The sequence below is a fragment of the Erinaceus europaeus genome, chromosome 1, assembly GCF_950295315.1.
Source record: "Erinaceus europaeus chromosome 1, mEriEur2.1, whole genome shotgun sequence".
NCBI lineage: Eukaryota > Metazoa > Chordata > Mammalia > Eulipotyphla > Erinaceidae > Erinaceus > Erinaceus europaeus.
Window position 1 is genome coordinate 81209266 of NC_080162.1, and position 23414 is coordinate 81232679.

At 39.4% G+C, this 23414-nt stretch overlaps 1 protein-coding gene across 1 annotated transcript in view; it reads left to right on the forward strand.

The window, feature by feature from the left end:
• RPRD1B (regulation of nuclear pre-mRNA domain containing 1B) overlaps window positions 1–23414 on the forward strand; it is a 70300-nt gene that overhangs the window by 24581 nt on the left and 22305 nt on the right. The window contains exons 4-6 of the mRNA XM_060189836.1: window positions 4072–4184; window positions 6344–6470; window positions 13736–13911. Of these exons, the coding sequence (XP_060045819.1) occupies window positions 4072–4184; window positions 6344–6470; window positions 13736–13911 (416 nt within the window). The remainder of the gene's footprint in view (window positions 1–4071; window positions 4185–6343; window positions 6471–13735; window positions 13912–23414) is intronic.

Consider the following 23414-nt stretch of genomic DNA (forward strand, 5'->3'; position numbering starts at 1 on the left):
TGTGCAGAAGCTTTTCATGGTTTTAAGGAGAAGCCCAATGTGTTGTGAGACCCCTAATAAATATTATCATTGCCACAAATAGGTCTTCAGCTTGTGTGCATATGTCAGGTTTTTAAATAGAGGTAGGACTGGCAAGAGCTCAACATGAAAATCAAGAATGATGAAGAATACATTGAAGCAGTGATAGAAGCATGACAGCTGATTAAAATGATGGTCTAGACAAGCTGTGAAGGCAGATTGCTGATGCTGAGTCTAGAGGATTTGCTCAGAGGTGTGAAATCTGCTAGAAGTTGGGTCTTTGGGAGAGATTCGAGAGTCATCCAAGGTTTTGTTTTGTACTTTGAAGATGGAGCTAGTGCTTGCAGATGTTCATAATTAAAGTGAATAGCTCAGGAAAAGGTGAGCCCCATGGGGAAAATGATGAGTAATTCATTGCCAGTAGGCCCTACAGTTGTAGGTAGGAGAAAATTGGAGAAGGATGATAATCTACTCTCTTCTGTCAAGATGGCAAAGGACAGAAACATTTCTTTCAGTACCATTTCAGCCTTGTAGCGACATGAGTAAGTGGCAGCATGAATTGCTAAGAACTCCACATTACAGGACAGACAGCTTTGGCTGTAGGGTCTGAGCTTAAACTAATAAAGAACTCTCTGGCTTTTGAGCATATCACAGCCTGTGTGAGCTTTGATATGCTCATAAAAAATGAGGCGGGGGAAACAAAGGCAGGTCTTCCTAAGGCCTTCTAGTGTCAAGATGCAGTTAAGTTCTGAATGTCTTAAGTACTAAGTGATATGTCATTTTTTATGCACAAGAATTTCTCTGAGACTTTGAAAACTGAAGAATTCAAATTTTTTTTCTACCTTCTCCATTGTATTTAACAATTCCTTATTGAGTGCTTTCTAGATATTGTTATTGACACTATTGTTACATTGTTAACTATTATAATATTATGTTGTTACATTATATTATTTTAACATTGGTTTATAAAATTAAAGATTTAGTTATGGGTAGAGTTTCATATCTACACATGTGCACACACAACTCACTTTCTAGATATTTTTGGCATGAGCAGAGTAGTAGAAAAAAAAAAACTCTTTTGTTCTTATGCTTAATTTCTCTCCCCTTCCAACCCCATCATTGTTTTGTGCTTTTCTTTCTCATGGCCATGCACACAATACTACTTTTATACTATAATTGATAAATGTCTGCATGAATTATACTTGACAGCACACATTAAACAACTGCTACTATGCAAAATACTGTTAGCTATTCCACATGAAGTTATAGCTTTTTTTAAGACAATGAACATAAGCATCAAAGCTTCCTCCTTTCTATTTTTTAATTATTATTTATTATTGGAGAGTGAGAAATTGAGAGGGGAGGAAGGGGAAAGAGACAGAGAGACACCTGTATCCTGCTTTCACCACTTGTGAAGCTTCTTCTTGCTGCAGGTGGGGACCAATACTTGAACCTGAGTCCTTGTGCACTGTAATATTTGTACTCAACCAGGTGAGCCACTACCTGGCCCCCTTCCTTCTTCATTGTGGTGGGTGCCAGGCTTAAGCTTAAGTCATGCACATTGGAAAAATACATAGTCTTGCTTTGTTTGGCATAGTGTAGGACTAGAAAATATTTCCCACCAATTTATCCTTTGTATTTTCACTGTTGTAAAATATCATTGAAAGTTGCCTTAGTGTTTGTTTTTGTCAGCCTCACTTCCAGTGGAACATTGTCATACTTTTCAGTGCAGCCATTTCCTTTATTTACATTGATAAACTGATCTTTGCTAAATTCCATTGGCTGTGACTCGTAAGTCTCTCAAGTGTTGGTGGCAGTGCCAACATTTCTATAACATAGCTGGTTTTGTGTTTTTTACATTTTGTTCAAATCTCACTTGTAGCACTAGTTTTGATCTGTGTTGCCCTTTTATCTTTGCTGGCCAATTTTGTTTTGAATATTCACTTTAATATTTTAAGTATATTAAATAATCAGATTGACACTTAGTGCAGATTTTATCACCAGAGCACAACACAACTAAACACTTTGTTGTATCTGTGTGAACCAAATGACAGTCATGCCATGACCAGCCATTGACCTTGAAAGAAGTGATGAGATTAGCCTCTGGTTACAGTGCACCCTTATTATTTACATAGTGATTCGTGGGCTGAAGTTGACAGTAAAGTTCTATATGCAGTAAGTAAAATATGCTATAGTAACAGAGATTTGAACAATGTTGGGGAACTAGTGTTGTTTAAACCATAGTAACAAGTCTGGGCAATGGAATCTTGCTAAGTGTCAATCATTTGTATTTCAATTTTTTTTAACAGAACAAACAAAAATTAAAATATACCTCTGGTATTGACTTAGTTTGCACATCAAGCATAGTTTGTTCAGTTAATGTGTAAGGAAACAGGAACTACATTCTTGGTGCAGAACAAAGTGTTTAAGCAAAAAGTACACATTATTCTGTTTATAACTCAGAATTCTGGGACAGGTGCATGGTTTTGTTCCCACTTTTTTTTGACAGTGTGATTATGTGGTACTAAATAATTTGATTATGGGGAAAAGAGAACAAGGTTTCAAAGTAGTACTTGATAAGGGCTGCTCAGATCCCCAGGTCTCACTGCTGGTAGGATTAAATGTGAAGAAACCAGTGCAATGCCAAGCACCTATTAGGTGTCTAATAGTTTCTTTATTTTCCAAACTAGAATTCATCATTTAGATTGATGCCCTGCAGTTAGTTGACATTTATTTTATGTTGTCCAGTTTGATAAACAATGGAATGATTTTGGAATTAACACATTATAGCAGTTTAAAAATATATAGTACAGATAATAAAGATGTAATCTGTTAAGTCTCAAAGTGGTTATTTTCAAAATAGTAACTTAATTCTCAGTAGTATCAATCATATTTCATAGTAGTTTTAAAACTATACCTCACTTTTAAATCACACACACACACACACACACACACACACACACACACACCTAGGTATCAGAGTGCTACTCATCTCTGGCTTAAGGTAGTGCTGGAGATTGAACCTGGGATCTCAGAGCCTCAGACATGAAAGTCTTTTGTATAAACATTATGATAGTTCCCCAGCCTCACTATAATTTTTATTTTAAGACAAATCGCATTTCTTTATTTCTTTATTTCTTTTTGCCTCCGGGGTTATTGCTGGGGCTCGGTGCCTGCACTACAAATCCACTGCTCCTGGAGACTCCCCCCCTTTTGTTGCCATTGTTGTTTTATCATTGTTGTGGTTATTATTGTTATTATTGATGCTGTTGGTGGATAGGACAGAGAGAAATGGAGAGAGGAGGGGAAGAGAAAGAGACACCTGCGGATCTGGGGGTCGAACCAGGATCCTTACGCCAGTCTTTGTGCTTCTTGCCACCTGTGCTTAACCCGCTGTGCTACCACCCAACCGCCGCTTTTTTTTTTTAAAGACTTGTTTATTAATGAGAAAGAGGGAGGAAGAAAGAACTAGAACATGATTGCATTACCAGGGATCGAACACAGACTTAATGCCTAAGGATTCAACACTTTATCCACTATACCACTTCTTGGGCTATGGTTTGCTTTATTTTAAAGGACTGGCTTACAGAATAGTAATGTTTAAAGATTCAGACACAATTTTATTGGTGAACTTTTCCCCTCCTTTCTGAACTATCTGGGAAGCATCATCTCTTTATTTGAAGTATTTTCTCTGTAAACCTTTGCATATATCTTTCCTTCAGTATATTGTTGGGTATATTTCTCAGTATATTACTTGTCTTGCTAACTTTTCCTTAAAGATAATGAAAGTTTTAATTAAATGTGTTAAATTGGTAAATTTCACTAGTAGATTCATATTTTCATTGATATTTTCTACATGAGTCAGTCTGAGATGACAGTTTAGTGAGAGACCATTTTGACTTTTCAATAGTATAGGAAACTACCACCAGTTCAAAATACCTGGTATGAAGGTCAGTGTTAAGCCACTTCTGGACATGTACCTTCCCCCAACCCCTTTTTTTCACCTGTATAAGCCATGTGACCTAGGTTTGTTACTTTCTCCCCTCTTTTTAGCAACAGAGGAGAAGAAATCTCTAAAGCGGACTTTTCAGCAGATACAAGAGGAGGAAGATGATGACTATCCTGGAAGCTACTCCCCGCAAGATCCTTCTGCAGGACCACTCTTGGTATGTCTTGACCCCCAGAGCATAGGGCTGATGGTGCAAGTAACTAAGTTGAAGATTATGACCACAAGGTGGCGCCAGCAACCAGTAGTATAAGCATCACCAGAGGGTAGTTTTCAGGGCACAAGGTACAGAGTTTACCTCGTGAAGTCCACCAGACAGCAAGCTTGACTTTAACTTTGTATGCTAAATGGATTTATCTTGACATTTTTTTCACTACAGAGATTGAAAAGGTTTTGGTAAATGAGGTAGATTATGTTACAAAGACTTTAGAAGTTCTCTGCCATGGCTTGTCTCTAATAGCCTGGTGGTTTTTTAAGTAAACACTTCATTAATGGCTAAGGACGGTGTGTGTGCAATAGCAGTTACCCTCACTAGAACATATTTAAACAGGGAAGTAGAACTTACTGGATATTTAACCAGGTATTTCCATTATTTGGCACTTTTTATGTTACCTCAAGAGCTCTTGGTGGTTGGGTTATTTTAGTTACAGGTAGTCCTCACTTAGTGACCAGGTTCCATCCCTGAAAACCAGTCAGTAAATGAGGAGCCTCTCTCTACCTGTATTTCAGGCACTGCAATACATATATTCCCCCTCCCCAGTGGTACTTGTCAACTTTCTTTGGATAGTTTAATGCCACTTTTGCATCATTTATAACATTTTTATTTTAAATTATTTTAAAATTTTACTCATATGTATATGTGTATTGTACTGTAATTAAAAAACAGAGGCAATAAATCATCCTTGGGTGCTAAATAAAGTGTAATTATGCAGACAAAGAACATTAGTATAGTGCCAATCACCGACTGTGGGATGAGACTGAAACTGAGCTGTTGTGAGATGAGATGCTTGAAACTGAGATGCTGCTCTGCCATTTTCCATGACCACAGTTCTTACACATCAGGTGTGTCTAATCGTAACTTCTGGTGGTCAGAACACAATTAGGTCCTTATGTAAGGACTAGCTTGTTAACTTACAGTCATTTAAGGCTCATGTAAACTAGAGGCATATCTGATTTGAGACATGTTAAAATGTTAAATTAGACTAGGGATTAAGTGAAAGCAGTGTTAGGTCATAAATCTTTGCATTTGCAAACTTTCAAGAAGATAATTGCCACTTACATTATTAGTTATTCCTGGGACGTTGTGGATTGAGTTAGCTGTTAGTGCACTGTGCTGCCCCACAGTTCAAAATCCCGTTTTGGTAGACACAGAGGATTAGATTTGACTTCTTCCTTCTGATTTTTCACCCCTTGCAATTATTAAGTTTGACACATTTTATTTGGGTAATGACTCACAATTATAAAAAATCATTTTGGGGTAATTATTACCACAGCACTGCTCAGCTCTGGCTTATCATGGTGCAGGGAACTGAACCTGGTACCTTGGAGCCTAAGGCATGAGAATCTGTTTGCATAACCATTACGCTATCTTCTCCACCCACAGCTATTTGTTTTATAAAGCAAACCCAAGAAAGAATTTTGAAATAGATGATTTTGTTTCATGCATCAGTACACACTTGTTAAACATCTGACATGTATATCTTTATTCTTTTTTTTTTTAAATTTTTATTTATGAAAAGGAAACACTGACAAAAACATAGGATAAGAGGGGGTATAGCTCCACACAGTTCCCACCACCAGATCTCTGTATCCCATTCCCTCCCCTGATAGCTTTCCTGCTCTTTATCCCTCTGGGAGTATGAACTCAGGGTCATTGTGGGATGCAGAAGGTGGAAGGTCTGGCTTCTGTAATTGCTTCCCCGCTGAACATGGGCGTTAACAGGTCAATCCATACTCCCAGCCTGTCTCTCTCTTTCCCAAGTGGGGCAGGGCTAGAGGATACATAGGCTCAAAAAAAAAAAAAAAAAAAAACTAGTATATCTTTATTCTATATTGGGGACTGTAAGTCTTGCATCATTTGAAACTAAGTAATGTGAATAGGTATCCATTTTACTAAGTTGCCAAAAACATGTTCTTTAAAAACTGTTAGAGCCCCTATTATTCACTTAAGTGTAAATATAGGTAAAGGTTAAAGAACAATTTTTAATGTCAGGACTGATCAGTATTAGCACTTGTCTCTACCTCACTTAACCCCACTAAATTTTTAAAATAGGTCAGTTGGATTTTAATGGAGAGTGTTGTTTGTATTTTCATTTACAGACTGAGGAACTAATCAAAGCTTTACAGGACCTGGAAAATGCTGCTTCAGGGGATGCTACAGTCCGACAGAAAATTGCTTCCTTGCCCCAGGAAGTACAAGATGTTTCTCTGTTAGAAAAAATAACAGGTGAGAAAATAGTTTGGGTGAGAAATACAGGAAGAAGGAAATAACTCTAATGCATTAAACTCTTGTACATGCTTATATGTGCCAAGTGCAGACTTCCAGTGGTGTTGGGTACTCTGCCAACCTTTGGGATTTGCAGACCTCTGTACTGAACAATGAAAATGCTGGAATAGTCACTTAGTAGTGATTCCATACATTTTTACATGCCACCATGTGGCCTATAGCACTCTTGTAAGTTCTGTTGAAAACACAGTGCAAATTGTGTGAAGGTTAGTGAGGGGGATAAATACTAAATTTGATTACCTTGCTGTTGTTCATTATGCCAGGTCTGCTGCATTGCTTGATGTTGTGGTCTATTTACATAATCACTGTTTTGTCTGAGACCCGCTCTGCCTGCAGGGTATTGGTTTAATTCCCACTGGTTAGATGGAAGCTTTCTATGTTCTGTTCGTTGCTCTTTTTTGCTCCGCCCCCTCTCCTAGTCACTTCCTGTTTTCCACCCTACCACTTCTTAGAAGATATTTAAAGGCAGATTCTTTTCTGATTAAAAAACACATTGGATTGCGTTCCCGTGAGTCCCAGAGTCTCTCTCGCTATGCCGGCATGAGTTCCTGATGCCTCTCCAGCGCAGCAGCCTAGGTTGGCTCCAGTCGAGTTCTCTCCAACCCAGAGAGCACGTGCTCGGGAAGAAGCACCCTCAGGCTATCCCAGCACCTTGCCCAGAATGATTATGAATTAATGCTACGTGATTTATACCACTGTGCTCTGACACACCCCCATAGATAAGTATTCTTGTTCAGTGTTTTGTGCTCCTTATGTTCACTCCCAGCTAAACATGAGGAGTAGTTGATATTCCTACATACAGAGTTGAAAGAGAGGAAAAAAAAAAAAGGACTGAAATCTGAGCTGATACTTAGAGGCTCCAGTCAGTTTCATAGTAATCTTCTGCAGTTGCTGACTATATCTTCATATTGCATTAGAGGAGATTGGGGCTGTGAGAGGTTAGACATCTCTCCCAAGGTTACACAAGTAGTTGACTTTGAGATTCTAATGTAGACTGCAAAAACTACCAAAGTACTTTGTTCTTCTCTCTTTGAAGATCCCCATTTCCCTCTTCCAATTCTTTCATTTGGCTACTTCATTAACTTCCTCTGTATTCCTTTCAAGTAAATCAAGGTTGCATATGAAATGTTTCCTTCATCCAACAGATATTTGAGGTCTATTGTATAGCCAATGTTTTCTGTTTCCTTCCTATGTCATCTCTTCAGTAGTTAAATGCTAAAAAGAACAATAAGCAGTAGTATGAGAGAATGGAAAAGAATCGTAGGGAGATAATATTTTTTTAATTTTTTTTTTTTTTTTATTGGATAGAGACAGCCAGAAATCAAGAGGGGGGGCGGGTGATAGAGAGGGAGAGAGACAGACACCTGCAGCCCTGCTTCACCACTCATAAAGCTTTCCCCCTGCAGGTGGGGACTGGGGGGCTCCAACCCAAGTTGCTACATATTGTAACACGTGCACTTAGCCAGGTGCGCCACCACCCAGCCCCAGGAGATACTACTTTAAAGGCTGTCAGGCAAGACCTTTATGATGAGATGATCTCTGATCAGCCCCACCCCAAATGAGAAAGAGAGAGAAAAACAAGGGAAAAAAAGTAGAGAGTAAGTGGTGAGTATATTTGATGGAATAAAGTTCCACCCAGAGGGAACTCTATGTATAGAGGCCATCAGTCAGGAGAAATGTGCTTGGCTGGAGAAGAAAACATAGAGCCTCCTTAACACAAGAAGCATTTCGCTTACTTGCACTATTTCCCGGTTCTCACATACCTTATTAGAGTGAACAATCTATTGGCCCTTCTTCCCTTTCTTTCCTTATGTTCTCACTTCCTTTGCTCAGTCTTTGTAAGCAGTACTTAATACTCCAGGTCCCTTTTGCCTTCCCCTTCACTGTAGTCTCCTGGAAATAATCCAGCTCTTCAAAATCATAAGAATATGGGCATAATGGTTATGCAGAATACTCTCATACCTGAGACCCAAAGGCCCAGGATTCAGTCTCAAGCACCATCCTAAGCCAGAGCTAAGCTCTGTTCTGGTAAAATAAATAGATATTAATTATAAGGATTATCTCATTTGCTCTTACTGAAAGAGTCAGTGCAAAAAATTGGAAGGAAATTAGCAGTGTATGTAATTTTATCTGTTTCACAACCTCTAAAGATTTCATACAGTTTTTTTAAAAACTAGGTTGAACTGTGGTAGACCTGTATGTAAAGAATTGGCTGTCATCTTCGTTTTGTTTTTTGTTTGTCTTTTAAAAATATTTATTCCCTTTTGTCGCCCCCCCTTTTTTTTTTTATTTTAGTTATTGTTGGATAGGACAGAGAGAAATAGAAGTCAGAGAGGAGGAGAGAAAGATAGACACTTGCAGATCTGCTTCACCACTTGTGAAGTGACTCCCCTGCAGGTAGGGAGCTGGGGGCTCAAACCAGGATCCTTACACTGGTCCTTGCGCTTTGCGCCACGTGCGCTTAACCTACTGCACTACTGCCCAGCTCCCTTTGTTTTGCTTTTTGTTATAGAGACAAATCGAGAAGGAAAGGAGGGAGATAAGAAAGGGAGAGAGAGGGAGTCGGGCGGTAGTGCAGTGGGTTAAGCACACATGGCGCAAAGCACAAGGACCAGCGTAAGGATCCCAGTTCCAGCCCCCGGCTCCCCACCTGCAAGGGAGTTGCTTCTCAAGTGGTGAAGCAGGTCTGCAGGTGTCTATCTTACTCTCCCCCTCTCTGTCTTCTCCACCTCTCTCCATTTCTCTCTGTCCTGTCCAACAATAAGGACATCAATAACATTAATAACTACAACAATAAAAACAACAAAGGCAACAAAAGGAAATAAATGCTTTGAAAAAAATTTTAAAAAGAAAGAAACGGAGAGAGAAAAAGAGCATCTACAGCATTGCCTAACCACTTGTGAAGCTTCCCTCTGGAGAATGGGGACTGTGCTTGCACATGGTAGTAGGTGCATCACTGCCTGGTCCTAAGAATTAACTGTTTTGATGGGTGTGAGGGGCCTAGAGGGGCCATCACTGGGGCTTCACGGCTCCAGGCTGATTGTTATTTTATATAGAGAAGCAGCAGGACAGACAGCATAACTCTGAAATTTCCTTCATTGGGGGAACTGGAGGAGGTGAAGGAGGAGGCTGGGCTCTACTTACGTCTAGCCCAAGACAAAACAAACACATTATCCAGGTAAGCTGTCTTGCCAGCCCCACCTTAACCATTTTAAGTGTACCATTCATATTGCAACAAAGTAAAGGACTCTGGAGGGTTAGGGGATAGGGAGAAGGCTTTCAGATCCTGTGCATGATGGTGGAGGAGGACGTAGGCTGGGGGTGAGAGTGTTTTGCAGAAAACTTGAGAAGTATTGCACATGTACCAACAACTGTATGTATATTGTAAGCCATTAATCCTCCCAATAAAAAGAAAAAAAGGTGTAGCATTCAGTATTGTTAAATGCATTCATGTTGTTCAATTTCCAGAACTCTTCAATCTTACAGAAACTCTATACTCCTTAAATAATAGCAACTCCCTCCCCAGATTCCCTGGCAACCACCATTTTTAACTCCGCTGCTTCATCTCTTCCTTTCCTGTGCCTGCATGGCTGAATGTGACTGGAAAACAAACAGCACGCATTAGCTGACCTTTCTATTTTCTTCTGTAGGTGAACATAGTGTTTTGCAAACCTGCCTCTCTACTGTGTTTAGACATGTTCCTTTTCACCCATTCCAGGGCCATTGCTCCAGCAACTCTCTTAATTTCCTATCCCTCCTCTACTGGATTTTTTTTTTTCCATACAAAATTTGGATTTTTATTGAAATCTTGTCTTAGTTTTCAAACAAAATCTGCTACTGGATCATTTAAAGAACATAAAAACATACTTTTTTCTTACATGGAATTTTTGTCTTAATCCAGACCTTCCTCTTAGTTACTACTTCATTTCTCCTTTGTAGAGAAATATCCTAAATGATATTTTTTGTTTGTTTGTTACTACTTCATTTCTCTATCCTTTGTAGAGAAATATCCTAAATGATATTTTTTGTTTCTTAGTGATTTAATTATGATTGACAAGATTGTAGGATAAGAGGGTTACAGTGCCATACAGTTCCCACCACCAGAGTTCCATATTCCATCCCCTCCATTGGAAGTTTCCTTATTCTTAACACTCTGGACCAAAGATCTTTATGAGGTGCAGGAGGTGGGAGATCTGATTTCTATAATTGCTTCTCTGCTGGACATGGGTGTTAGCAGATTGATCCATACCCCCAGCCTGTTTGTGTCGTTCCCTAGTGGGGTAGGGCTCTGGAGAGGTGGGGTTCCAGGACACATTGGTGAGGTTGTCCACCCAGAGAAGTCAGGTTGGCATTGTGGTAGCATCTGCAACTTGGTGGCTGAAAAAAGCATTAAGTTATAAAGCAAACCAAATTGTTTAATAATCAGGAACCTAAAGGTAAAGTATAGTAGATGAAATTTGGGGTCTTCATGTTGGAAGAAGCTAGGAAGCCTATTTTAGGTATATTCCAAGGAGAATATGACTTTACTAATTTTACTTTACTAATAGTTGCCTGAGCCCGATAGCTAACATGCAGGTGAGCTGTAAGTATTATCTGGGAAGATGGTGACAGAGTTGGGAATAGGATGAGAAAGCTGGATCAGGGCAGAGTATTTCCCAAATATGGGAAAAGTATATAAATACCATTAACTGTAAACCCTATCAGTCTGACTTAGGGCCCATCTGTAGTCATATGTAGCACAGGAGCTTGTGCAGTCTCTCCATCCCTGTTGGTCTGAGCTCGCATTCCATGGTCACAGCTGGGAACATTCTAGGCTGCACTCATTTCAGGACCTGTCTTCCTCTTGTCGCTAATTCCTCTACTCTGGCTCTTTTGTTTCTGTTTTTCTGAAACTGCTCCTTTCAGGTTTGTGGATGACTTCCATGTTGCTAGAGTTGAGGTAAGTTTTCAGCCTTGTCCTGAAGTCATCTTAAATTAACCCCAGCAATATTTGACCCAGTGAATTATTTCTTCCTGAAAATTCTTGGTGTGGTGGATAAAATAGTGACCTCTCCATCAAATGTCCAAGTCCTAACTTCTAGAGCATATTATTTCCTGGGAAAAGGGACTTTGCAGATGTGACTACGTTGTAGTGAGACGGGAAGAATACCTTGAATTATTCGAATGGGTTCTTATAGCAGATAGGTAGGATAAGAAGAATCAATGAATAACCATGGAACAGAAGTTTTACAGATGTGTTTTGTAATGGGGCAGAGAATACATGGATGAGATCCTGGGTTCTACCCCAACATCCAAAATAAGTAGGTAGGTAGAGAAAGGAACCATCATAATAGCTACTAAAATAATACAATTGTGGTACTTTAAGCCACTAAAATTGTAATTTACAGTAGCAATAGGAAACTAAGATGCCAATTTCTCCCTAATTTTCCTTGTTTTTTGGGTATTCTTACTGTTTTGCCAGATTCGTTACTTTTCTAGACCTCTTAATGTTGAGTATTTTACCCTCTTGTCTAACTAGTTTTATTGAAAAGTTGACCTAAAACTTAACTTGATTTCTGGACCAAGCTAGTGAGGCTGCATGTTAGGTTGCCATCTTCCCAGAGAAAGGGTACCTTTTTAAGAGAAAATAAATAAATAAAAGTGTGTGTGTGTTTGTGTGTGTGTGTGTGTGTGTGTGTGTGTGTGTGTGTGTACAACATCTTAATGAATTTACTTTTAAATAAAGATCAGAGGTCAGGGATTAATGGGAAATAGCTTAATGGGAAAGCATGTGCTTCACATGTATGAACCTCTGGGTTCAGTCTCTGAAACAAAAAGATAATTTTTATTTATTTATTTAAACATTTTTTAAATTATCTTTATTTATAGGATAGACAGAAAAAGATTGAGAAGGGGATGCTAGAGAGGGAGAGAGACAGAGAGACACCTGCAGCCCTGCTTCATCACTCTCGAAGCTCTCCTGCAGGTAGGGACTAGGGGATTGAACCTGGGTCCTTGCACACTGTAACATATACACACAACCAGGTGTGCCACCACCCTTCCTGGCCCCAAGTAATTCTTAAAAATAAAGATTATTATATAGTCTAACAGTGACAAAGTTTAGATTAACTTTACACCCCAGAAGCTTGTTCCCAGGCTACCAGCAGTCCAGAAGAACAGGTTTTGCTATCTTTTTTTCTCACTTCTATGATGGAGATTATCTCATTCCATTTCTCTCACCAAGAATATCCTTTTGTTTCTTTATCCATGATGAGGACCCAAAGTCTGATCTTTGGCATCAGACTTAATTTGAAATCCCTAAACAGATTATCTCCCAGTATTTATATTAAAGCATCAAAAAGCCAAACTATTTGCCAAATAGAAATTGTGTTAGGGTAGAATAGCATAATGGTTATGCAAAGATATTCTCATGCTTTGAGGCTCCAAAGTCCCAGGTTCAGTCCCCCCCATACCACCATAAGCCTGTGAAGCAACTCCCCTGCAGGTAGGGAGCCAGGGGCTCGAACCGGGATCCTTACGCTGGTCCCTGTGCTTTGCGCCACGTGCGCTCAACCCACTGCGCCACTGCCCGACCCCCAGTGTGAGTCAAATTTAAAAGCATCTGAAGGCCTCTTTTTATTTTGCTAGATGGAAGAAAAGAGCTCACCTCCAGGCTTAAGGCTTACATAGTTTATTTTTAGGGACATTATAAGCTCACATTAGAGGCTGGTTTTTGAATCCCCATCCCTCTGTTGAACCTCTCATGGCTTTGTTTTTTGTTTCAGTTGCCACACTCACAAAAAAATAAGTTCTTACATTTGTATTACAGAAGAATGTACAAAAAATACATAAAATAGTATAAAAAATTCATAAAATAGTATGAATAAGAGCACTTTTGAAATTCTTGGGGGCAAGGAAAAATTACTTAATATATGACCTTAAATATCTTTCTGTTTGTATAACTTTTTCAGGAATTGGTATTTAGAAATTGTTTGCCAGATTCCGCTACTTGTACAATTGCCTCACTTCAGGTAATTCAGAAATAGCCCAGTCTTGTTAACAGGAGTTGAATGCCATTGAAGTTCTCAACAAACCAGTCCATTCTGCAGATTCAGACTTTTTCTTGGACTCTGTTGGAAGAGAAAGTGCTGGTGTTCCCCCAGGAATGTTTGTAATCATTCCTATATGATTTGTAAATTCTGTTTTTTTGTCTCACTTGTATTTAGACAAAGAGGCAGCTGAACGTCTTTCAAAAACAGTAGATGAAGCGTGTCTCTTACTAGCAGAATATAACGGACGCCTGGCTGCAGAACTGGAAGATCGGCGCCAGCTGGCTCGGATGTTGGTGGAATACACCCAGAATCAGAAAGACGTCTTGTCAGAAAAGGAGAAAAAACTGGAAGTGAGTACATTGCAAGGGAGGTCCCAGACATCCTGAATTTTCCATCATAATGTAGCCTACATTAGGAGATTTTTATTGTCCCTTAATTAACACATATTCTGTCAGAAATTTATGCGGTGACACCATCAATCAGGTATTATCACTTGAACCTAATTGAACGTGGAGATCATGCACGGTTCTGTATGTCCAAAGAAGAACAAATTGGAATGCAGGAAACAAACACTGAACTCAAATGATAGCATATCAGATCTCATTATTGCTTCAGTTTGAACTCAAAGAAAAAAACAAGCAAAAAAACAAACAAAAAAAACCCCGCCAGAATTGTAGTGGTCCAGGAGGTGGCTCAGTATTAAAGCATTGGACTCTCAAGCCTGAGATTCTGATGTTGAGCCTTGTTCATCATTTCTTTCTTACTTTTTTCTTCTTAGAGGCAGAGAGAGTGAAAGAGACTAGCATCAATGCTTTGTTCAGTGCAGTGAGGGCCGTGCTTGAACCTGGGTTTTGCATATGGCAAAGCAGCACACTATCTGGAATTTAAAAAATTTTACCAGCCCAGAATACCTTTCTTTTTTACCTTGATTTTTCAGTAGTTTTCCCCCAAATGATGAGCTGCAACCTACTAGTGAGACATGAAGTCAGTTCTTCTTCTTCTAGCGTTTGCCCTTCTTCCGTAGCCAGTCAGCAGCGTCAGGTTGAGCCTGATGTAAAGTTTCGAGACCTCCTTTGAATCTGGAGAGGTGGCAGTCGTTGACTATAAGTGTAACAACTGAGATCCTGAGTTCAATCCCTGGCAGCACATGTACCAGAGTGATGTCTGGTTCTCTCTCTCTCTCTCTCTCTCTCTCTCCCTGTCTTCTTCATGAATAAATAAAATATCTTTATTATTAAAAGAAAATCAGAATTGTAGATTGAGGTTGACAAGGTAGCTCAGGTGGGATAGTACCTGCTTTACCATTGCCATGCCTTGACGCAACCTCCAGGCCGGCCCCTGCTACACGGGGGGAGACTACAGTGCTAAGGGATCTTTCTGTCTTACCTGCTCTCTCCCTCTATCTGGAAAAAGTTGGCTGGAGCAGCAAAACTCCAGTAGTGGTCAGAAAGAAACGTAGATTGAGGTATAAAAAGAACTGGGAATCGGCGAAAAGAATTTTCTTTGTGGCTAGGGGAATGCTCAGCACTAGAGCACAGGACTTGCATGCCTGAGACTTCTTTTATTGTAGATACTTGAGTAGTGATGGACTCCTTTTGCTTTCACACATGACTATCATATATGAAATAAATCAAAAAGATTTTGGTGGTAATTAGGAAATACGGTTTTTTTGTTTTTTTTTTTTTTGGTCTTTATGGTAAGAGCAGTAAGTAGTCTGCCTGTAAACTCAATTGAAAATTTCACAGTGATACTCATGGAGCCCTGTTCTCACATAACTGAAAAGAAACTAATTTTTATTGTTGCCCTCACTGCTGGGCCTCACTGCTCTCAATCAGCTTTTTTCTTTCTTTTTTTTTTTTTAAAGCTTTGTGTTTTTTTTAATTTTAATTTTTTGCCAGGGTTATCTCTGGGACTCCTTGCCAACACTACAAATTCAATGCTAAGCTTCACATGTCTTTGAATTTGCTATATAAACAACCTATGATGTGTGTTTATTTGAATCTGGAGCCACATAATGTCATAGATTTGCCTTGTTGCGTGTTTCATTCATTCATTCATTCATTCACTGTGTCAAATATTTAGTTTTAGATATAAACCCCACTATTTATGGTTTCTTGCCATCATGGGTAGGTAACACATTGTAATGAATTTGGATTGTGGCATCTACCTATAAAGAATGTTTAGTTTTGTCTGACAGGCATATAGATTGCTGACAAATTCTTTTTTTTTTAATATTTATTTATTTATTTATTTTAAAATAATTTATTTCTTTATTTGGGAGTTAATGTTTTACATTCAACAGTAAATACAATAGTTTGTACATGCATAACATTCCCCAGTTTCCCATTTAACAATACAACCCCCACCAGGTCCTCTGTCATCCTTCATGGACCTGTATTCTCCCCACCCACCCACCCCAGAGTCTTTTACTTTGGTGTAATACTCCAATTCCATTTCAGGTTCGACTTGTGTTTTCTTTTCTAATCTTGCTTTTCAACTTCTGCCTGAGAGTGAGATCATCCCATATTCATCCTTCTGTTTCTGACTTATTTCACTCAACATGATTTTTTCAAGGTCCATCCAAGATCGGCTGACAACGGTGAAGTCACCATTTTTTACAGCTGAGTAGTATTCCATTGTGTATATAGACCACAACTTGCTCAGCCACTCATCTGCTGTTGGACACCTGGGTTGCTTCCAGGTTTTGCCTGTTACAAATTGTGCTGCCAAGAACATATGTGTACACAGATCTTTTTGGATGGCTGTGTTGAGTTCCTTAGGATATATCCCCAGGAGGGGAATTGCAGGGCCATAGGGTAGGTCCATTTCTAGCCTTCTGAGAGTTCTCCAGACTGTTCTCCACAGAGGTTGGACCAATTGACATTCCCACCAGCAGTGCAGGAGGGTTCCTTTGACCCCACACCCTTTCTAGCATTTGCTGCTGTTACCTTTTCTGATGTATGACATTCTCACAGGAGTGAAGTGATATCTCATTGTTGTCTTTATTTGCATTTCTCTGACAATCAGAGACTTGGAGCATTTTTTCATGTGTTTCTCGGCCTTTTGGATCTCTTCTGTGGTGAATATTTTGTCCAAGTCCTCCCCCCGTTTTTGGATGGGGTTATTTGTTGTCTTTTTGTTGAGTCTGGCAAGCTCTTTATATATGTTGGTTATTAAACTCTTATCTAATGTATGGCATGTAAAGATCTTCTCCCATTCTGTGAGGGGTCTCTTGGTTTGGGTAGTGGTTTCTTTTGCTGTGAAGAAGCTTTTTAATTTGATGTAGTCACATAGGTTTATACTTGCCTTAGTCTTCCTTGTAATTGGATTCGTTTCATTGAAAATGTCTTTAAAATTTATGCGGAAAAAAGTTCTGCCAATATTTTCCTCTAAGTATCTGATAGTTTGTGGTCTAACATCCAAGTCCTTGATCCACTTGGAATTTACTTTTGTATTTGGTGAAATACAGTGATTCAGTTTCATTCTTCTGCATGTTTCAACCCATTGTTTCCAACACCATTTGTTGAAGAGACTCTGCTTTCCCCATGTAATAGTCTGGGCCCCTTTGTCAAAGATTAAATGTCCATACGTGTGGGGCCTCATTTCTGGGCTCTCAATTCTATTCCACTGGTCAGTGTGTCTGTTCGTGTTCCAGTACAAGCAGTTTTGATGACAATGGCCCTATAATACAGTTTGAGATCTGGGAGTGTGATGCCTCCGGTTCTGTTCTTTTTTCTCAAGATTGTTTTGGCAATTCTAGGTCTTTTCTGGTTCCAGATAAACATTTGTAGCATTTGTTCTATTCTCCTAAAAAATGTGCTTGGGATCTTGATGGGGATAGCATTAAATTTGTAGATGGCTCTGGGTAATATATTCATTTTGATGATGTTAATTCTTCCAACCCATGAGCATGGAATATCTTTCCACTTCTTTGTGTCTTTTTCAATTTCTTTGAGTAGTGACTCATAATTTTCAGTATACAAGTCTTTTACTTCTTTGGTTAGGTTTATTCCTAGATATTTTATTGTTTTTGTTGCTATAGAAAAAGGAACTGATTTCTGGATTTCAATTTCTTCTAACTTAGTGTTTGCATAGAGGAATGCCACTGACTTTTGATTGTTAATTTTATAGCCTGACACATTACTGTATTGCTTGATGATTTCCAAAAGCTTCTTGCTGGATTCCTTAGGTTTTTCCATGTATACTATCATGTCATCTGCAAATAAGGAGAGTTTGACTTCTTCTCTTCCAATCTGTATGCCTTTAATTCCTTGCTCCTGCCTGATTGCTATGGCAAGAACTTCCAACACTATGTTGAATAGTAATGGTGATAGTGGGCAGCCCTGTCTAGTACCTGATCTGAGGGGAAATGCTTCCAGTTTTTCACCATTGAGTATGATGTTGGCTATAGGTTTGCTATATATAGACTCCACTATCTTCAGGAATTTTCCATCTATTCCCATTTTTTGTAGTGTTTTGATCATAAAGGGATGTTGTATTTTGTCGAAGGCTTTCTCTGCATCTATTGATATGACCATGTGGTTTTTGGTCTTGCTTTTGTTGATGTGGTGGATCACATTGATTGATTTATGTATATTAAACCAACCTTGCATGCCTGGGATAAACCCCACTTGGTCATGATGAACAATCTTTTTGATATACTGCTGTATCCGGTTGGCTAGAATTTTGTTCAATATTTTCGCATCTATGTTCATCAGAGATATTGGTCTGTAGTTTTCTTTATTGGTTGTGTCCCTGTCTGCTTTTGGTATCAGGGTGATGTTGGCTTCATAGAAGCTGGCAGGGAGTATTCCAGTGTCTTCAATCTTCCGGAAGACTGTTAAAAGTAGAGTTATTAGTTCTTCTTTGAAAGTTTTGTAGAATTCATTTGTAAAACCATCTGGTCCAGGACTTTCATTTTTGGGAAGATTTTTGATAACTGTTTCAATTTCATTAGCTGTGATGGGCCTGTTCATGTTATCCACTTCCTCTTTACTTAGTTTTGGAAGTTGGTAGGTATCTAGGAAATCATTCATTTCTTCCAGGTTCTCTAGCTTGGTGGCATATAGTTGTTCATAGAAGCCTCGCATGATATGTTGAATTTCTGCAGTGTCTGTTGTGATATCTCCTCTTTCATTTACTATCTGATTTGTTTGGGTCTTCTCCCTTTTTTGTTTTGTGAGTCTGGCTAAAGGTTTGTCGATTTTGTTTACTCTTTCGAAGAACCAACATTTACTTTCATTGATCTTTTGTATGGTTTTCCTATTCTCAATGTTATTTATTTCTGCCCTAACTTTAGTGATTTCTGTCCTTCTGGTTGCTTTAGGATTCCTTTGTTGTTCTTCTTCTAGGTCTTTAAGATGTGCAGTCAGGCTGTTTATTTGTGCCTTTTCTTGTTTCCTAATGTGTGCTTGTATAGCTATGAACTTCCCTCTTAGGACTGCTTTAGCTGTGTCCCAAATATTTTGATAGCTTGTGTCTTCATTTTCATTGAACTCTTGAAACATTTTGATTTCTTCCTTGATTTCCTCTTTGACCCAGAAGTTGTTAAGAAGTGTACTGTTGAGCTTCCACATTTTGGCACTGTTACTAATCTTTTGTTGATTGTTAAGTGTTAGTTTAATTCCACTGTGGTCTGAGAAGATGCTTGGGATGATTTCAGTGCTCTTGAATTGGCTGAAGCTGTCTTTGTGGCCTAACATATGCTCTATCCTTGAGAATGATCCATGTGGGTTTGAGTAAAATGTGTATTCCAGTTTCTTGGGATGAATGACTCTGAAAATGTTCAATAGTTCTAGTTTATCTATCTCTTCATTTAGCTCCCTTATGTCTTTACTGATTTTCTTCCTGGATGATCTGTCAAGTTGAGAGAGTGGGGTGTTGAAGTCCCCTACTATGATTGTGTTACTGTTAATATATTGCTGTAGCTCTTTCAGTAGAAGTTTGATGTATTTAGATGGCTTCTCATTGGGTGCATAGATGTTAATAATTGTTAAGTCCTCTTGATTGACTGATCCTCTGAGCATTAAGTAGTGTCCATTCCTATCTTTTTTAATCTTATCTATTTTAAAGTCTATCATGTCAGGTATGAGAATAGCTGTTCCTGCCCTTTTTTGTGGGTCATTGGCTTGTATGATAGTTTTCCATTCTTTCACTTTAAGTCTGTGTTTGTCTTGTTGAGTTAGGTGAGTTTCCTGTAGACAGCATATTGTTAGGTTGTGTTTTCTGATCCATCTTCCTACTCTGTGTCTTTTAATAGGTGAATTCAGGCCATTGACATTTATTGATATCAAAGATTGAAGATATTTTAACACCATTCTTGTAGAGTTTTAGAGTGTTTTGATATATGTCCTATTTGTGGTGGTCTGGTTGTTTATAGGAGACCTTTCAGAACTTGTTTCAGGGCAGGCTTGGTGATGGTTGCTTCCTTCAACTGTTGCTTGTCTGAGAAGGTTTTGATGCTTCCATCTAGTCTGAATGACAGTCTAGCAGGATATAGTATTCTTGGCTGAAAGCCTTTCTCATTGAGCACTCGATAGATATCTTGCCATTCTCTTCTGGCCTGTAGTGTTTGTATGGAGAAGTCTGCTGCTAATCTTATGGGTTTTCCTTTGTAGGTGACTCTTTGTTTTTCTCTTGCAGCCTTGAGGATCCTTTCTTTATCCTTATTCCTTTCTAATCTAAGTATGACATGTCTTGGTATCTTTAGGTCTGGGTTAATTCTGTTTGGGACCCTCTGGGCTTCTTGAATCTTTATGTCTTTGGTGTTGTCTAGACTAGAGAAATTTTCAGCTATTATGGCCTGGAGAATGCTTTCTTCCTCTCCTTCTCTTTCTTCCTCTGGTAAGCCAATAATGCGTATATTGTTTGTTTTGAAGTCATCCCATAGGACTCTGTTGTTGTTTTCAGCATCTCTTAATCTCTTTTTGAGCTCTCTTACTTCTTTTTTAGTTGTCTCTAATTCATCCTCAATCTTGCTAATTCTGTCTTCTGCCTCATAGATTCTATTCTCTTTGCCCTTTATTGCTTTCTGGAGTTCATCTATTTTGTTGCCTTGCTCTGATACTGTTTTAGCTTGTTCAGCTAGTTGCCTTCTTAGCTCAGCGATTTCAGTTTTCAGCTCTCTAATAACCATGAGATAATTAGAATTTTCTTCCATATTCTCATTTGTTGTTCCTGCATTTCTGATTACAATTTTTTCAAATTCTTTACTCACTCCTATGATTATTTCCTTAGCTAATGTTTGGATGTTGAACTCGTTGTTTTGTGCTTCACCCTCTGGCGGACTTTTAGCTGGACTCTTGTCCTGGTTCGAGTCTCCAATATTTTTTCTTGTTGTTTTAACCATTTTATATATGATGTTATGAGTTCCCTTTATCGGTACTTTTCAAATTATTGATCACTATTGCCTGGATTGACTTGTGTCTAAGTAATTTAATTAAAGGGTTTACTGTGGTAGAAGTTAACAGTTTTTTCAATCCCTGAGTTGGAGTTCAGTGGTGTAAAAGCCTCTTTTTTTTTCTTTTTTCTTCCCTGTAGGCTATGGGAGCCTGAGGGCTTTTAAACTATCAATAGGCTTCTTAGCTTAATCACTGACTCCTGACCAAGAGATAAAGCAGGGTGTGGCAGAGATAATCCAGTGGTTATGCAAAGAGACTTTCACAGCCCCTCAGCTATGCCACCGAGGTATAGGTCTTCTCCTGAGTTTCCCGGTTATATCTCTGTCCCCTGGTGTCCCTCCCTGTCGCTGCTCCAGATTCTGAGGGTAGTAGCAATGGAGACTCAGAGTTGCACTTGGTGAGTCTCTGGGGAGTCCTTTCCTCCCTTCAGCTGTCCCCTTGTTGGTGGAACAGACTGGAGGTGGTGTCTCCACTGATAAACTGTTGAACTGTTAGCAGTCACTTAATCTCTCCTTAGGCCCCTCTCTCCTCTCTGTCACCAGCCACACGTGTTTGTACTCACGGGTGATTTACTGGGTTCCTGTGGTCATTCTAGTCCTGTCTTGTTTCGGTCCGGGTGGTCTCCTTTGGTATTCCTAGTTGATCCGGGAGAGGAGAGGAGAGGAGAGGAGAGGAGAGGAGAGGAGAGGAGAGGAGAGGAGAGAGAGGAGAGGAGAGGAGAGGAGAGGAGAGGAGAGGAGAGGAGAGGAGAGGAGAGGAGAGGAGAGGAGAGGAGAGGAGAGGAGAGGAGAGGAGAGGAGAGGAGAGCGATCTGCTGTTCATAGCTCCGCCTCTGGAAGTCGAATCTCAATCAGCTTTTTCAAGTAGAAAGGAAGATAGTAGGGTGGAGATGGGCAGTGGCACATTTAGTTGAACACACACATTACAGTGTACAAGGACCTAGGTTCTTGTCCTAGTCTCCACCTGCAGGGGGCAAGCTTCACTAGTGGTGAAGCAGTGCTACAAGTGTTTCTCTTTCTCCCTTTCTAGTTCTCTCTCAATCTTAATTTCCCTCTGTTGTTTCAAATTGATTAATTAAAAGAAAGAGAAGAGGAGACACAGCAGCTCTAAAGTTTGCATGGCAAAGTAGATGTCTTTTCCCCCCCCAGGTGAGCTATCCAGCCCCATGAAGGAACTCATTTTTTACCCTGAGCTGTCTTCAGTGTCCTTGAGGGAGGGCTTCAGAATTAGTGCCTTACTTTGCATGTGTTTCTTCTCATAGCCAAGTATATGATGATTTAAAAAAAATTATTTTATCAGAGAAGCAGACCAGAGCACCACTAGTCATGCAGTCATATGTTTTGCTACACATTCAAGGAATGTACTTTATCCACTGAACTACCTCCTGGGCTACAGAACATGGTAGCTTAACCTCAGTGCTTAGTGCCTGGGGATCCCAGAGCCAGCAATGTGGACAAGTTCTCCCAAGTTAGTAGACTGCCTTTTCATTAGTGTTTGCTTTCTTTCCTTTTCCTTTTTTTTTTCTTTTTCTTTCTTTCTTTTTGAGAGACATGGAGAAAAGTTGCAGCCAGAGATGAATGAGGGGAAGACAGTTGTATGACCAGCACATACTAAAAGAAGCCCTACAGTAGGTTGGTAAAGAATTAGTGATCCAGACTCCCCTGTATTTACTCTCACAAATATAGTCATATTGGGGAAATAGAGCTAGTTCTGTGGTTGACATGAGGGGAAAAATGGATAATAGGCATTTTCTTTTATGATGTTTTTATCTATAATGATTATGCAAGTGATGATGGCTAGTGAGAGCTTCTACTCGTGAGCAGGTTGAAAGTGGAAGGTGGGAAATGGCTGTAAAAATAGTGCAACTTAGATTTAGAAATCAACACTGACCAAGAATCCTAAAGGAAGTTTCTCAGGCAGTAACAGACGGTCATTTATCTGACATACTCATCTTTCACTGAGGAAGCATTTTCAGCACTGTGCCCCGGGACTAATAAGGGAAAGTAATTAATGATTCTGGTTGTAAGTCACCATACCATCTGTTGAACTGCCCCTTGGTGACACATTAAGGGCTTTCTCTGATCTGTCAGACATTGAATATTATGAGCAGCTGTTGTTGGGTGGAACATGGCAAGCTACCATAGAGGACAGAGTTGAAAAGGAGATCGGGTTCATAGAGTAGATTAACTCTTTGCTACTTTCCTTCCTATATTAGTGTGTGTTTGTGGGGGGGGTGATATTCAAGTTTTTGTAGCGCCACTAGTTTGCTAGGTATCTCAGATGGTCATTAAGGCAGAGCTTTGGATCTTTCCTGTGATTTCCCAGTCCAAAACCTGCTGCTCATCAGGGCATTGGGATAACATTGCTTAAGAATCAGAACAGTGACCCAGGAGAGAGGTGGGCAGTGGGTAGAAAGTACAAATTCTTTTTTTTTTTTTTTTTTTTTTGGCTTC